General features: G+C 61.7%; 4 protein-coding genes across 8 annotated transcripts; 2 read left to right on the top strand and 2 right to left on the bottom strand.

The window, feature by feature from the left end:
• Window positions 1–157: 157 nt before the first annotated feature.
• Window positions 158–3,048, top strand: RBM8A (RNA binding motif protein 8A). Its single transcript, XM_048288790.1, has 6 exons — window positions 158–261; window positions 829–888; window positions 997–1,074; window positions 1,649–1,785; window positions 2,179–2,315; window positions 2,659–3,048. Exons 1-6 carry the CDS (start codon window positions 195–197, stop codon window positions 2,702–2,704), a joined length of 525 nt encoding a protein of 174 aa, XP_048144747.1. The 5' UTR covers window positions 158–194; the 3' UTR covers window positions 2,705–3,048.
• A 321-nt stretch (window positions 3,049–3,369) lies between these two features.
• On the bottom strand, window positions 3,370–6,278 carry ANKRD34A (ankyrin repeat domain 34A). Its single transcript, XM_048288784.1, is given in 5 exon segments — window positions 3,370–3,944; window positions 3,946–5,061; window positions 5,657–5,920; window positions 5,922–5,954; window positions 5,956–6,278. Coding segments are annotated over 5 exon segments (1,797 nt in total). The 5' UTR covers window positions 6,061–6,278; the 3' UTR covers window positions 3,370–3,665.
• Window positions 6,279–6,464: 186 nt separating this feature from the next.
• On the top strand, window positions 6,465–9,048 carry POLR3GL (RNA polymerase III subunit GL). 4 transcript variants are annotated; one of them, XM_048288789.1, is made up of 8 exons: window positions 6,465–6,523; window positions 7,243–7,380; window positions 7,468–7,597; window positions 7,955–8,023; window positions 8,111–8,167; window positions 8,248–8,315; window positions 8,398–8,511; window positions 8,595–9,048. In XM_048288789.1, exons 2-8 carry the CDS (start codon window positions 7,261–7,263, stop codon window positions 8,679–8,681), a joined length of 645 nt encoding a protein of 214 aa, XP_048144746.1. In that variant the 5' UTR covers window positions 6,465–6,523; window positions 7,243–7,260; the 3' UTR covers window positions 8,682–9,048. The 4 variants fall into 4 exon arrangements, with proteins under 4 accessions (XP_048144746.1, XP_048144745.1, XP_048144744.1 ...); XM_048288788.1 differs by lacking the exon at window positions 6,465–6,523 and adding an exon at window positions 6,533–6,548; XM_048288787.1 differs by lacking the exon at window positions 6,465–6,523 and adding an exon at window positions 6,655–6,672.
• A 1,775-nt stretch (window positions 9,049–10,823) lies between these two features.
• Window positions 10,824–14,172, bottom strand: LOC125318377 (thioredoxin interacting protein). Of its 2 annotated transcripts, XM_048289016.1 has the most exons (8): window positions 13,739–14,172; window positions 13,038–13,110; window positions 12,800–12,947; window positions 12,415–12,517; window positions 12,068–12,324; window positions 11,814–11,970; window positions 11,558–11,706; window positions 10,824–11,470 (listed from the first exon to the last, which is right to left on the bottom strand). In XM_048289016.1, exons 1-8 carry the CDS (start codon window positions 13,986–13,988, stop codon window positions 11,435–11,437), a joined length of 1,173 nt encoding a protein of 390 aa, XP_048144973.1. In that variant the 5' UTR covers window positions 13,989–14,172; the 3' UTR covers window positions 10,824–11,434. The 2 variants fall into 2 exon arrangements, with proteins under 2 accessions (XP_048144973.1, XP_048144972.1); XM_048289015.1 differs by having other exon boundaries at window positions 10,824–11,706.
• Window positions 14,173–15,997: the final 1,825 nt, after the last annotated feature.

Below are 15,997 nucleotides of genomic sequence, written 5' to 3'. Positions count from 1 at the left end.
GGTGCTTCCGCCACACACCCTCCCCAATATGGCCGCGCCGGTGCTTCCGCCACACACCCTCCCCAATATGGCCGCGCCGGTGCTTCCGCCACACACCCTCCCCAATATGGCCGCGCCGGTGCTTCCGCCACACACCCTCCCACTATGGCGGCCCTTCCGGCGCGTTCCCGGCGTGCCCCAGTACACTGGGCAAGATGGCGGACGTGCTGGATCTTCATGAGGCGGGCGGAGAGGATTTCGCTATGGACGAGGATGGGGACGGTGAGCGCGGGGCTGGGGCGATACCGTCCGGCCCAGAGCGGCCCCGAAGACCGATCCGGCCCGGCCCCGGCTCAGCGAAACCGCTCTCGCCGCCTCTGGCCGCGCCCCCAAACCCCGTCGGCCTCACGGGCAGCCCCGGCCCGGGGCGGGTTATTCCCGGCCTGGGGTGGGGGTTCCTGTCGTTCCCAGGGGGCTCCTGCTCGGCGATGGGGGGTCATTCCCGGCTCAGGGGGTCATTCCCAGCATGGGAGATGGATCCTGCCTATCCGAAAGGGGTCATTCGCGACTCATGGGATGATTCCTGCCCGGGGGGACTCTGGGGGTCCTGTCCGGCCCAGGGGAGGTCATTCCCATTATGGGGAGACTGTCCTGTCTTTCCCGGGGGTGTCCCTGCCTGTACCAGGGGGCCCTGCCCAGCCCAGGTGGGTCTTTCCCGACCCAGAGACATCCTTCCTAGCCCAGGGGGACACTTCCCAGCCAGGTTCGGGGGTCCCTGTCCATCCGGGGGGCCCCTGCTCCTGCTGACTCCATGATCCTGGTCCCTCCCTGCAATTCCCACCCCACCAGAGAGCATCCACAAGCTGAAGGAAAAGGCCAAGAAGCGGAAGGGCCGTGGCTTCGGCTCAGGTGAGGCCCCAAAACACCCCCAAACCCCTTCCCTGGTGCTCTGGGAGGGGCTGGGTGACCCTGCCGGTCGGGGACCCTGCTCTTCCCCCATTTTTCTCTCCTTTCCAGAGGAAGGATCCCGCGCTCGAGTGCGCGAAGATTACGACAGCGTCGAGCAGGACGGGGACGAGCCAGGGCCACAGAGATGTGAGGGGGGACACTGGGGACCTGGAGGGGTTCATGAGGGCTCTGTAGCTCAGGGCCAGGGCTCCCTTCCCCTCCCTCATTCCCAGGATTTATTTTAGGGCAAACCCCAGCTCCATATCCCCTTCCCAAGGGTGGAAATGGGGGAATTCGGGGGAGCAGCTCCTTCCTGAGAACCCCACGGCCTCCAAGTGTCGCCAGGGGCACTTTCCCCATGGAAGGGAGGGGGAATGAGGGTGGGGGGAGGGGTGTCCTGGGCTCTGGATTGGGGCTGAGCCCTGCTGGGATGAGCTTTCCCCAACCTCACCCAGGATTTATAGACTCTGGGCCTCCATCTCCCTTTCCTAGCTGTGAAAAAGGAGTGATTCTGAGTGACAGACCCTTTCCTGGGGACCCCCCATGGGAAGGAGAAGGAATTGGGGCCATGCTGGGATAATTCTTCCCCACCTTCCCAGGATCACTTTTGGGTCAACCCCCAAATCTCAGCCTTGGGGGATCCATGTCCCCTCCCCAAGACAAGGGATTTTGGGGGGGAAAGCTCTGTTCCCAGCTCTGTGACCCCCCTGTTCCTGCCCAGCCGTGGAGGGCTGGATCCTGTTTGTGACAGGGGTGCACGAGGAGGCCACAGAGGAGGACGTGCATGACCGATTTGCCGAATTTGGCGAGATCAAGAACATCCACCTGAACCTGGACCGGCGCACGGGATACCTCAAGGTGGAGGGGGGGGGGCTCGTGGGGAACCCCTGGGCTCCATCACAGCTTGGGGGAGGCTGTGGGCTGGGAGGTGCAATGGATGCATCCAAAAACTAAGCCAATTCTGGGGGTCATGGCGGCCCCTGCACCTCAAAATTGACTTATTGGGAGGTCTCTGCATCCCAAAACTAAAATGAGGGGGTGGGGCTGTGAGCTGGATTCCCCTAGTGCCTGGGGTCATTCCCATTCCTGGTCCTGGTCTCAGGGTGAGCTGGAGGTTCCCGCAGTGCCCAGGCTCGTTCCCATTCCCAAACCCGGGGTGTCAGGGGGTCCATGCATCCCAAACCTGAGCTGGGAGTTCCCCTGGTGTCCGGGCTTATTCCCAATCCCATTCCCAATCCAATCCCATCCCAGGGCTACACGCTGGTGGAGTACGAGACATACAAGGAGGCGCAGGCGGCCATGGAGGGGCTCAACGGGCAGGAGCTCATGGGGCAGCCGGTCAGCGTGGACTGGTGCTTCGTCAGGGGACCCCCCAAGGGCAAGCGGAGGTGAGGGAGTTCCTGGGAATTCTAGGAGCTGGGAATGGGAGGGGACCTGTGGGAGCATGGAACCCTCAGCTAGGGGAATGGGGGCATTCCATGCCCTGTCATGAGGGTGGTGGGGTTAAAGTAGGGATGAACACCCCAAAATGCACTTCTCGTAGACTCCTTCCTTCCCTCTCCTTTCCCCCATTTTCTGCCCCCTTTTTGCCGTCTTTCCTCCCCTTTTCCTCCTCCTTTTTTTCCTTTCCCCTTTCCCTTATCCTCTTTTCCCTTACCTCCTTTTCCTTCACCCCCTTTTCCCCTTTCCTCTTTTCCTCTTTCCCTTCCCCACCTCTTCCCTGTTTTACAGGGGCGGGCGCCGGCGGAGCCGCAGTCCGGACCGGCGCCGCCGATGATGGATCCAGACTTCCCATTTGTGTTCTGAGTCCAAACTTGGGGAAACTGGGAAAACTGGGCTTTGTACACAGCCCTGAGGAGCCAAAACAGCTCCATCCCTGGGGAAATTGGGGTTTTATGGGATTTTATTGTTTTGAAAGGACAAATATGAGGGAAGCAGCAGTCTCTGAGGGTTGGGGGGGTTTCCCTCAGGTTTGGGGGGATCCCTCCCAGTCCCTCCATCCCAGTACATCCCAGGAGATTTTTCCATGCCCCAGGCAAATGGTTCCTAAACCTCCCATGGTATTTATCCAACCAGGAATTCCTTGTTTTCTGTTAAATAACAAGATTTTGTCTAAATTTGTCTTCTTGTTCTTTGTCCTTCATTAAAGATCCCCAGCCCCTCCCATGCCCCCTTCCCTAAAAATCCCTCCTCGTCCAGGCTGCTGGATCCCCAAGGGATCCCTCCCAGCCTGGCAGTAGAATAACTGAGGTCTTGGAAAACCATTTTTTTCCCCTTAAAACTGGCATTGGGAAGCAACAGCTGCGCAGCTTGGTAGGACCCAGTGGGGTCTCTGTGCTCAGATGTGCTGGCGTCTGGCTGTGCCAGCATCCAGCTGTGCCCCCAGCTGTCCTCTTCTGTCCCCAGTGCCACAGATGTGCCCACCCCCCCACTCAGAGCCACTGAGGTACACTGGGGCCTTTATTGCCAGACCCTGGGGACCCCCAGCCACGGGTCTGGGGGAAAAAGCTGCCAGGAGGACGAGGCAGGAGCAGGAGGAAGATGCTGGGGGGGGGCCTGGGGAGTTGGGGATGCACCCACCAGCTCCCCGAATTTGGGGTCGTGCAGAGTTTGTGCTGAGAGAGGGATGGAAGAGTTGACCCTCAGTAGGGTTCAGAGCAAAGGGTGTCACCGGCCAGGGTGAGGCCTTTCCAAAGGGGTCCTGGGCTTGAGGGGGCCGCCAGACCCCTGGGGGGTGCCTAAGAGCCAGGCTCAGGACCCAGCCCCCCGCAGAAGGCACCGAGATGCCGCAGGGCCTCCGGCTGCATGGAATGCCGGCGGAACAGTGCTCGGGGGGGCAGCGGGGGGAGCAACCCGGCCCTGCCCGGCCCGGGGGGCTCCAGGGGCAGCGTTCCAGAGCCGCGGCGCTCCAGCAGCCCAGCCGGGTGCCGGAGCGGCCCGGGGGTGGCTAGCTCAGGATTGGGGGGGTCCCGGCGCAGGGGTTTACCCCGTGAAGGGTCAGGGGCTGGGGCCCAACGCGCCGGGGGGGGGGACGAGGGGCACCCGTTCTGCCCCAGTGACCCCTGGCAGCCCTGAGACATCGCGTCCCTCCATGCTGTGCCGGCGCGGGCGCAACCGCAGCCCCTCCAGCCCCACCGCCAGCCGCTCCGGGGGGGCCCACGGCCCTTCCAGGGGCCCCCGTGGCCCCTCAGGGGAACCCCACAAACCTTCTGAGGGGCCCCGTGTCCCTTCCAGCGGTCCCTGTATCTCATCTAAGGTTCTCCGTGCTCCCTCTGGGGGTCCCTGTGTCCCTTCCAGGCTTCCCTGTGTCCCCTCGGAGTGTCCCCACATCCCCTCCACCCCCGGCACCACCAGCCCCCACGGCTCCGAGTTGAGCCTCTTCAGCTGCCGCTTGGGCCCGGCCCGGGATGGTTCTGGAGCGGCGCCTGGAGCCGCGGGTGGGAAGCGGAACACGTCGCGCTCCTCGTCCCTCGCGCTGGCGCCCGGCGACGCCGCTGCCCGCACCTGCACCTGGGAGGGGGACGCGCAGAGGGCGGGCGACGGGGGCGAGTTCAGGTACTGCCGGGTGGTCTTGGTACCGCGGGGCGACGTGGCCGAGGTGATGATGATGACGTCGCGGCCGCGCTCCCGGCACGCGTCCAGCAGCACCTGCAGCGTCTCCCGGTCCCCGCGCTCCAGGGCGTAAACCAGCGCGGAGCCGCCCGCGTAATCCCGGGCGCTGGGGTCGGCGCCGTGGGCCAGCAGGATGGCTGCCACGGCTGGGCCGGCGCGCTCGGCGCAAGCGTGCATGAGCGCCGTCTTCCCGGATTTGTCGGGAATGTTGGGATCGGCGCCGTTCTCCAGAAGGTACTGGACCATCCGCGGCTGGTCGGGCGGGTCGGCATAGCCGGCACGGCACGCAGCCATCAGCGGCGTCGTGCCCGCGGCATTGCCTTCGTTGATGTAGGCTCCCCCCTCCAGCAGCAGCCGGGTCAGGCGGAATTTCCCTTGGGATACGGCGCGCAGCAGCGCCGAACCCTCCGCTGGGATCATGGGGAACCCCAGTGGCACCACGGCGCTGGGAGGGTGGCGGACAGGGCTGGGCATGGCCGGGCTCACAGGACGGAGTGCAGGGACAGGGGTGGCACTCGCTCACTGCAAGGGGAGAGGATGCGGGATGAAACCCCCGAGTCCCCCGGGATGGGCACAGGGTGAGACCCTGGAGTCCCCCAGGATGGGGTACCCCCATTCCCTGCCTCAGTTTCCCCAGTAAGGGAGGGTTTCTGCGAGGCCAAGTCCCCCAGCCTGTGTCCCTCACCCATGTCCACCCTGCCTGCACCCACAAAACCCACCTGCCCCTGCCGGCAGTTCCTCTCACATTCTTCAAATCCCTTCCTGCACCCCCTCCTCATCCTCCTGCCCTCCTCCCTTTGCCACACCTGCTTCCCCTGCCTGCAACCCCATCCCTACCTGTACCCTACACCCTGCCCGTACCCTCATCCCTGCCAGTACCCTGATCCCTGTCCACACCCCATCCCTGCCTGGACGGTTCCCATGGCGACGGCCGCTCATCCCGCTCCGACCAGCTGGGAAAATGGGGGAGAATCCACCGCCTTCCCCGTCCCCTCAATCCCCTCAGTGAGACACCCCCGAGCCCGGGCCTGGGGATCGCTCCGTCACCCCCCACGCAGTGGGGACACGCCACAGCGGGGACCCCCCCTCATCCAGCCCCTCTCCATCCCCATTTTACCGTGGCAACAGGAGCGTGGGGTCTCTCCGCTCCGGGTCCCGGTTCCCACGGCCCCAGGGATGGGGGTGTCGGGGACAGCGACCCATGGCCGCCATCCCGGCCGGCCGCCGGTGAGGCGGGGGGGGGTGGGAGGTGATGTGGAGGGTCCCCCCCCCCTCCCGCAGCGCTATTTTTGGCAGCTGCCGGCGCGGGGGGGGCTGGAGCAGGATGAATCACCCACGGCACATCCAGCGCCCGTCCCTGCGTGGGGGTGAGGAGGGGAGAACCAGGGGCTGGGGGGCACAGGAGGCTGTCGGGGGGCCCGTGGGGCAGCGGAACTGGGGGTCACAGTCCAGCAGGACTGAGGGCCATGGTACGGCGGGGCTGGGGGTCGCCGTGTAGGGGGGCTGAGGGCCATGGAGCATCGGAGATTGGGGGAGGCCAGGGGGCAGCGGGCCTGGGGGTTCGAAAACAGTAGGGCTGGAGGCCGTGGGACAGCGGGACTGAGGGGCACAGCACAGCGGGGCTGGGGGCTAGGGTGACCCTAGTACCGGGAGGCTGAGCTACCCCAGGGCAGAGGGGCTGGGGGGATCAGGGCGTGGCGGCCCGAGGGACCTTTTGATCCCCCTTTTTTGCCCCTTTTCACCCCCGTTTCCCACCCCGCGCCCCGGCCCCGCCCCGGCAAGCCCTGATCCCTCCCTCGGCCCCGCCCCTCGCTCGGATCCGCCAATCAGCGCAGGGCTCGCGCCCAAGCCCCTCGCTCGGATCCGCCAATCCGCGGATTTGGGCTCGCGCCCAAGCACCGCCCCCTCCGCGCGGCGGCCGCGGACACGTGGGGAGCGACTGCGCCTGCGCGGGGTGGGATCGGCGCGGGCACCGGGAGCGGGGGTGCGAGGGGTCACCGGGAGCGGGGGTGCGAGGGGGCACCGGGAGCGGGGGTGCGAGGGGTCATTGGGACCGGGGGTGTGAGGGGTCACCGGGAGCGGGGGTGCGAGGGGTCACCGGGAGCGGGGGTGCGAGCGGCACCGGGAGCGGGGGTGCGAGGGGTCACCGGGAGCGGGGGTGCGAGCGGCACCGGGAGCGGGGGTGCGAGGGGTCATTGAGACCGGGAGGGCCACAGGGAGGACCCAGGGCTGGGGATGGGGACGGGGACCGAGACTGGGGGGGGGGGGGGGAGATCGGGACCGGGTGGTGCACAAAGACCGAATACCGGGACAGGGACGGGGAGTACGGGAACGGGAACCAGGGGGACACACCGGCTGGGATGAGGACCGGGACCGGTTCTCGGGAGGGGAAAGAACCGGCACCGGGGAGCACCGGGACCGAGAACGGGGTGGAACCGGGACTGTGGGGGAACGCCGGGACCGGGAGCCGGGACGGGGGATTATCAGGCCTGGGGGGAGCACCGGGACCGGGATCAAGTGAGTGAGAGAGGCACCGTGACTGGACGGAGGGAGGAACGGGGTTGGGGAGCAGGACCGCGGGTAGGAGGGAAGGGACGGGGACGGGACTTGGGGGGCCAACGGGAGGGGGAAACTGTGGGGTATCACCGGGACCGGGTAGAGGAGAGCTGGATGGAGGTGTCACCGTGCCCTCCTTGTCCCCAGCGGCCCCCGGGGCTCAGCATGGCGGGCCGGGGCCGCGGCCGGGGCCGGGGGCAGATGACATTCAACGTGGAGGCCGTGGGGATCGGGAAGGGGGACGCGCTGCCCCCGCCCACGCTGCAGCCCTCGCCCCTCTTCCCGGTGAGTCCTGCGAGGATCTGGGGGTCCGGAGGCCCCCCCGAGGGCTGAGCACAGACATGCTCATCACATCCGTGCCCCCCGACCCAGGCCCTGGAGCGCCGCGCCGCGCCCCTGCCCGGGGGCGAGGAGGGCGAGTACATGCTGGCCCTGAAGCAGGAGCTGCGCAGGGCGATGAGGGGGCTCCCCTACTTCGTCAAACCGGGAGCACCTCGCAGAGGTACCGGAGGGGGGGGGAGTGTGTGTGTGTGGATCCCAACCCTCCTGTATGCCCCTGTGAGGAGGAGGGGTGGGAATGGGTTTAAAAGTTATTTTCCTATCCCAATCCCCGTTGTCCCCTCCATCCTGCTGCTCTATGGCCTTTCCAGCACTCTCAGCCCCCTCATCCCCCACCCCACCACTTTGGGACCCCTCCCAGCCCCCCAATTTTGTTTCTCCCTCCCCCATTTTATTCCCCCCAGCTGCACCACCTTGTGCCGTCAACCATCCCCATGTGGGTCCCACAGGTGTTCCTGGGGTGGGTGTCTCCTAAGTCCCCCCAGAGTGTCCCCCCATAGTCCCCCCGCTGCCCCTGCAGACATTGAGCGCTACTCAGACAAGTACCAGCTCTCCAGCCCCGTGGACAGCGCCATCGACTGGAACCCAGGTGTGGAGACATGAGAGGGGACCTGAGGGTGACATGGGGACTTGGGGTTGACTGAGGGGCTGACCGACCTCCCATTTTGCCCCCCAGACTGGAGGCGGCTCCCACGGGAACTGAAGATCCGGGTGCGGCGGCTACGGAAAGGCAGTGAGTGACCCCTTCCTGCCCCAACCCCATGTGTCCCCTCTTTTCCCCCGGGCGCTGACAGTCCCCTGTGCCCCCCCCAGGGACCACTCCTCTCGTCCCTAAGCAACACGTGGCGCTCGACAAGGAAGAGACTATTAAAAAGCTGGAGGTAGCGAGGTGAAGGTGGGGGTGTCCCTACTGGCTGCATTTTGGGGTGTCTCCCCCTGGTAACACTCCCCTGACCCACTCAGACCCTGGAGAAGAAGGAGGAGGAGGTGACATCAGAGGAGGAAGAGGAGAAGGAGGAGGAAGAAGAGGGGAAGGAGGAGGAGGAGGAGGAGTACGATGAGGAGGAGCACGAAGAGGTGGAAATCGGGGAACCCTGGAGAGGTTGGTGGGGTGGGGACATCCCCAGGTGCCACCGTGTTCCCCCTGTGTCCCCCCACAGGAGACCGACTACGTCCTGTCCTACTTTGACAATGGGGAGAGCTTTGGCCCTGACAGTGATGATAATGGCGACGAGGCAGTGTACTGACCCCGAGAAGACCACAACAGTGGGGACCCCCTCACCCCACCACCTGGAAGCAGAGACTCTCTTACTTCTCGGGGGCATTGGGGTTCCCTGTCACCCCACCTTGGGGCATCAGGGTCCGCTGTCCTCCTCCGTATCACCACCAGGTGGCGCCGGTGGTCCAGGCCCGGCGGGTGGGGTGGGACCCTCCAATTTTGGGACCTCCTGAGAGGAGCGGAGGGAGGGGAATCGCGCTTTTTGGGGTGATGGGCAGTCCCCAAAAGTGCCCTGGCCTCCCTCTGACCACCCCCACCCCCCGTTTTACAGCAGCTTTTTGACTTTTGTGCTTTTTCTTAAACAAATTTTGCGTGGATTAAAGTGGATTTTGGTATTTCTGGCTCAGCTCTGGGTGCTTTTTCGCGTGGGGGGGTTGGATAAGGGTGTTACCAGGTGGGAAAAGAGGGACTATAAGGGGTGAAAGGGGTTTTTGGGGGGGGAAGGTTGTTTTTTGAGGAGGAAAACGTGTTTCTTTGAAGAAGGAAAAGTGGTATTTTGGTAGAAAAGGTTTTATGGGGAGGGGAAGGTGGTTTTCAGGAGATAAAGGTTTTTTGGGGGAGAAAAGTTTATTTTTTTTAAAGGGTTTTTTTGGGTGGAAAGGTGGATTTTTTGGGAGTAAAGGTATGGTTTTGGGAAGGGAAAAGTATCTTTTTTTCGGTGAAGATGTATTTTTGGGAAGGGAAAGGTATAGTTTAGGTGGAAGGTGCATTTTTGAGGGAGGAAAGGTTGGGTTTATTGTGGGGGAAGTTTTTTTTTGAGGGGGAAGGTGTATTTTTTGAATAACGTGGGTTTTAGGGGGAAAGATTTTGGGGGAGGGAAGGGGGCTTTTTTTCAGGGACGTGTTTTTGGAGTGAGGAAAGGTGAATTTGGGGGGGGGAAGGTTTTTGGGAGGAGTGGCATTTTTTTGGTGCGGAGAGATGGCCCTTTTGCGGGGGGGGGCGGGGAAGTGTTTTGGGGAGGATAAAGGCGTTTGGGGGGGAAGGTGTTTTGGGGAGGATAAAGGCGTTTGGGGGGGACGGTGTTTTGGGGAGGATAAAGGCGTTGGGGGGGGGGGGAAGGCGTTTTGGGGAAGGGGAATGTGCGTTTTTTGAGGAGGAAGGAGTGTTTTTTCTCGGAGGGGGGTGTGTTTGTGCCCCGGGCCAGGGGCGGGGGCTGCTCACATGAACCTCACATGATAGGCCCCTCTTCCCCCTCCCCCGCCCCGGCCCGAGTTCCTGTTTGAAGCCGCAAACATTCCAGTAGTTGTTGACTTCCAGCTGCTCCCATGCCACCCCCCTTTTTGTCCCCGTTTCCCTCTTTGTCCCTTCTTTCCAGGTGTCTGTGGGAACCCCCAAAACCAAGGAGGGTCAGGCTGAACTCCCAGATCTGTGCGGATCCTGCTCCACAGCTGCTCTGACACAAAGGCCGGGCAAAGGAATGGTGGGGGAAGTTTATGGCGTTAATTAGTTTAATTGGAGCTGTAAACTGGGGAGGGGGGGCAGGGTGAGTGCAGGGTGCAGCTCCCGCGGGTGGGAAGGGGGCATTTTCCAGAGGGGAAAATCAACTCTTTCAGGGGAGTGTTATTGTAGGGTCTCCAGCAGGGGACTGACAACTTCTCCGTAACTTTGGGGGAGGCCCTGGGCTGCCTGTGCCCTCCCCTTCCCGCAGCCCTCTCGGCCCAGCCCAGCCCTGGCGCGGAGTAGGGTGACCCTTTGCCTCCTTGGCCGGCAGCCGGAATGGCTCCAACTCCGAAGGAAAACTGAGGCACGGACGGGGATAAGGCTGGGGGGGCCAGCGGGGGAGGCACAGCAGGTTTGGGGTGGCTCCAAGTGGGAGACAGGGGAAGAAGCAGAGCCAAAGTCACAGCCTTGTTTTTTGACGCCAGCACCTTTCACCCACATCCCAAAAATTAGCCAGGGGGGTGCGCTCCTGCAGCAGTGCCGAAAAAGGCAGGGACAGCAGGAATACTCCCCTGCCTGCCTCAGTTTCCCCACACTGCACCCTCCCCCCCCCCGCCCCCGACCTGTTTTATCTCTCTGTAAAAACAGAAAATAGGAGAATAGGGTCAGTCCCCACCCCAAGGGGGTTTCTGCCATCTTCCCACCCCCCAGAAGGACACAAGATAAAGGCACCGTTTCACTCGTTTATTACAAATTTTGCCCCCCAGGGGCCATAAAAAGGTACAAAATTTGCATTTTTGTGCTTCTTCCCCCCCCAAACACCCCATACTATGTACAAAACTGAAGAGTACAAAAGGCATCGGTCGCGGTAACGGGTTTGTGTCGCGACAGGACGGATTCATGATGTCACAGCGTCCCCCTCCCTCGGCAGGAGCGGAGGGCAGCCAGAGCAGCACCCAGAGTTACAGAATTAGGATGGAATTAGTTAAAACCACAGTCTCCTGCCTATCATCACATGTCGTGACAGGGCAAAGACAGGCACTGTGTCCCAACTGCCACGACAGCCAAGCATTTCCAGCTCTCTTCCAGCTGGATCCGCCTCGTCCCCGCCCCAGTCCGTGAGGATTCTCTGCTGGCTCAGAGTGCCGGGGTTTTCCACAAGATTCTGGTGCCCGGGATGGCCCTGGAACAGTGGTTCCTCGAGAATGCAGCAGCTCCTCGGAAATGTGGCAGTTCCTCGGGAGCACTTCCCCTGCAGGTGTATGGGGCCAGACGCGCTGCAGGCGCGTGGCACACGGAGCCGAGTCCAGAAAAGCGGGAGCGACCCACCAGGTGTGGTGCTCACTGGACGTTGTTGTTGGCGACACAGGGATCCACCTGGGCGACGGAGCAGGAAGCGGGTGAGGGATCCAGGCAGGTGATCCCAGATCCACCCGGCCCATCCCGTGCTGGTGCCGCGCTCACCTCCGTGTAGGTGGGGGGGGGCATGAACTTGAACTCGGGCGCGTACATGAAGATGGGGCTGTCAAATCCATCGGGATCATCCAGGAGTGGGGTGGTGGGGCTTTCCAGCCGGTGATCCTCAGGAACAATGTCCAGGTAGCACGGAGGGGCTGTGGGGACGCAGGGAGAGATCAGTGAGCTCACCTATGCGCGGCCCCCAAGCCACTGACGGGGTCCCCACACAGTGATCCCACCCTGTGGATCCCACTCCACTCACCCTCTGGAGCGTCCGGGAGGTTCAGGTCCACCCAGCTCATCTCAGAACTCGTCTGACTGGCCATGCTGGAGCTGCGGCTCCCGATGCCCGAGCGACTCCCAATGACCAGCGGCAGCTCCAGGATGATTTTCTTGGAGCCTGGGACGCTGACGTAGATCTGCAGGAGAGCCAGGATTTAGGGGTGTTGGGATGGGCTGAAGATACCCATGATAAGGAGGAAGATTAGGAGGAGAATGAGGGGATTCCCCACTCACCTGCAGGAAATACTCCACACGCAGGATGTTGCAGCCCAGGATAGAGGGTTTGAGCTTCCGCACGCGGATGGTTTTGCCACGCCAGGATTCAGAGGTGCCAGAGATTATGTGATTGCCACGAACACAGGAGAGTTTCTGGGAGAAGACCTTGGTCTGTCCATTGGCCAGGTATGTGTGCTTGGCCACGATGGCCGCCTTGGGCACCACGATGCGTGAGCAGGTGTTCTCAAAGTCTGCATTGATACAGATCTCGTCGCCTGCCAAGGAAAGGACCCAGATGTTAGGGATGTCAGGAGTTTCCTTACTGGTTCTCCCACTCCCAGTTCCCTGTTCCCAGCAATCCTCACCTTCACAGAAGCCCTTCCTGTCAATCTGGGCACTGACAGACACACGTCCATCTGGGATGAACATACACGACACTTTTTTCTCCTTCTTGGCTGCAACTGGAGACTGCCGAGAGAGGGAACGGTCACACGCTGGCCCCATCCTGTCCTTCCCACCCTCCTCCCTTCCTTCCTCCCTTCCTTCCCTTTTTGCAACCAACCCTCAAATTCCCCTAGGGTACAGAACCCACCCCAGCCAGTGTCAATTTCTGGAATTATCCAGAAGTCCTTAATCCCACCCTTAATCCCGCTCAGCCCAGATCTGATTAAAGATGCTTGGATGCCACAGGGTTGGGCTGACCCTCCCCGAGGGCTTTCCTCCCAAGCCTTTGGACCACTCAGGGCTCACCAGCAATTCCGGGGTGTTCACATCCACAGGATCCATCACCTCAAAGCGTTTTTTGACCTGCTGTGTGGGGCAGGCCGGACGCTCCAGAGACGCCTTCACCCAGTAATCCACAGAGCCGTACTTCCCCTTGAACGTGGTGCCCAGTGGCCTACAGACATGCAGAGGGTCACTCCAGAGCCAAAACACGGATTTTCCAATTTAATTCCATCCCCAGAGGCAGGTGTTGCCTCATACTCACCCCTGGGGCAGCTCGAAGCCAAATTTGTACTCATACTTGTTCCCAGGCCTGAGGATGACGGACCCGTCCTCATCTGCAGGAGGGAAAGGGGAGGGAAACATCAGATGGAGCTCCAGGGCAATCCTCAGTTCTGAGGGCGTTGGGTAACACCTGTCCCTGCCCCAGGAACCCCATGTCCTCTCCGTGCTGCTCCCTCCACCTCACCAACACCCCAAGCCTCCAGGGCAGAACACAGTGTCCCACTGGCTCCACCCCACCTCCAGCTCCTTCTTATCTCCCTGCTCCAGCCCCAAGGTGTGATCCTGTGACCCTCCCTGAGTGTGCCACCAATGTTACCAACTCCTCTGGTGTCAAAACACACCACAGGAACTCCCCAGGCTCTGATTTTGTCCTTTAGCTCACAAACTTCGACTTGACTTGGCCAAAGCTTCCAATATTCCTAAGTTTTGCTGGATTTGATCATTCTTCCAGACTCCAGACTTCCATCAACTCTGTGTTGGTGATCAAGGGGCTCCACTGGGACCCACTACAGCACCCATGTGGCCAATCCCAGGGGTGCCTCTATCTCTTTGTCCCCTCCCAAGCCCTCTGCCCCCATCCAGCCCCACCCCATGTGGCCAAGCCCTGGGTCAGGGCTGGGTTGGGGTTATGAACCGGTGTTTAAGGCAACCGTTGCCCCCCCTCCAGCCCCATGCCCTCACCCGTGGGCTGCTCCTCAAGTGCCAGCACGTCCTCGAAACGCAGGTACTCCATCTCCTGCCGGCACTGGGCTGGGCCCTTGGCCCAGGTCACCCTGGCCACGCCGCATGCCAACACCTTGACGGCGCTGACACGGGTCACCTCGGCCACCTCCACCACCACACGCCCAGCCACCTTGTCCCCGCTGCAGTAGATCTTGTCGGGCTCGCTGAAGGCCACCATGAAGCTCTTCACCTTCTTGAACATCACCATAGCTGGGGCAGCACGGGGACGCACAAAACAACGGCAGCGGGGCTTTATCCCCGTGGAGCAACAAAAGCCGCCCGAATCAGGCGAGTTCGGAGCAAAAGGGCGACTGAACGCTTTGTTTTGAGGCGCTGAGGGATCCCCACACGCTCTCCTGCCCTGGGCCCTCAGCCGTCTGCGAGCTCCCCTACCGCCGCTGCCTTTTATAGGCTCGGGAACCCCTCCCACCCCCGCCCGCGCCTGTTGCTGCCGGGGGCGCCACGCCGAGGGCGCGTGGCCAGGCGTGCTGCTCGCGTGATCAGCGCGCCCATTGGCTGCCACTGCCTTGTTTACAGCAGCGCCGACCAATCAGAGAAGCGGCTGCGGAGCGTGGACAGCGTGTGAAGGAAAGCCGCGCGTGTTCAATGGGGCGGGCAAGGAGGGAGGCGGAGTGACAGCGCGGAGGGCCAATGGGAAGCGAGAACGGGCGGCTGCCGTGGCCAATGGCGAGCGCGGAATAGGATGTCATGTTCCCCGGCTCAGGGTGGGCGGGGGCGCTGGTCCCAGTTTGGGACGGGCCGTGTTGTACTGGGCGAACTGGGAGCGGCCAGGCTGAGCCGTGAGGGGGGGGGGCGTGGGGGCTTCACCCCCTTCCTCAGACTCCTTCTCCCCACCCAGGGCAGCCGGGGGGCGTCTCCACTGCCCACCTTCCGGGGTACCTTCAACCCTCCCCTGTTATTTCGGGTAAATAAGGGCGGATTTGGGGTATGGGATCGAACGTGACTGATCGAACTCCTCTGGGGAGGATTTTCCTCTCTCTGCTGCTTTCCACAGCCCCCTTCCCCAGGAATCTCTTCAACTGGTTCTGAGGGGTTTCCTCGGCCCCCTCAGTGGTATTCTCACCCCACACACACTTCCCCCCATAATCTGGGGTAAATAAGGGTGAGTTTGGGGGTTTAGGATCAAAGCCTGACCTCGGGGGGTTCCTCCCTCCTTCTGGTGTGTTTGTGGGAGTGTTTCCACCATCTCTGCTGCTTCCCACTCTGTTTTGGGGACACTTCCCACTCCTTCTTCCCCAAAATATCCCTCCCAAACATTGATCCAAGGTGCAGCAAACACCTACGTCCATTCCAGAAACCGTGGCCCTGAGGGATTCAAGGAGTGGGACAGCATTTCGCCTCTCCCCCAACCCCTCCAGGAGACTTTACTCCCTGGATCAGCATTACTCCAGGACAGGCACTGGCTCTTTCCTCCTCTTTTCCAGCCCTTAGTGCTTTCCCAGCTCAGGAAAATGCTGGGAGCAGAGGAAACAGGAGAACAATGTTCATGGAGCCACCCAGCAGTGGAGCAATGGAAATGGGGGGCTCCCCACCCCAAAGAGGAACAGGGAGGTTGTTTTTGTTGGGAGCTGTCCTTCAGAGGTTGTTTGTCCGAGTGTTCCTGGCACTTTTCCTGCCCTTCCATTGCCTCCTTCCCCCGGAGTTAATTCACACCTGATCATATAAACCGATAAAGCGCCGGATAAACCGTGGGGCATAAACTGTTCTCCTGCCAAACCACAGGACAGAATTCCTCCTTGAGAGGGAATTATTCTGTGGTTTGGTGTGGAATGGAGGAATTGCACCTTTATTCCTCTGGTCCCCATTGTTTCCCACTAGGAAAAAGGTGATGAGTTAATGGAGAATTAGGGATTTGCTCTAATTCGGTGAAAGGTGGGGGAGCTTTTTCCAGCCTTTCCTGACATGGGATATTCGACCCCTTCAATTTGTGCTGGCCTTCCCGTCAGAGCCATGTTTAGGCTCTCCCTCTCCAGTTCCCACTGGTGTGTGCCTTTCCAAGGAAACCATCCCCAGCCTAGGGCTGCTTAGACACATTCCAGTAAAGCCAAAGGGCCTTGGAGCCCCATGCCAAGGAACTTGTCAAGGATATGATCCAAGGCATGTTCCACATCCCGAATCCTCTCTAAATTCCTCTAGACTTGTCAATCAGTGCTGCCCTTTCCCCTGCTGACCTCCATCTGATGGCAATCCACACAC

This window comes from Corvus hawaiiensis, chromosome 29, assembly GCF_020740725.1.
Source record: "Corvus hawaiiensis isolate bCorHaw1 chromosome 29, bCorHaw1.pri.cur, whole genome shotgun sequence".
Taxonomy (NCBI): Eukaryota; Metazoa; Chordata; class Aves; order Passeriformes; family Corvidae; genus Corvus; species Corvus hawaiiensis.
This window is presented reverse-complemented; position numbering and strand designations above follow the sequence as displayed.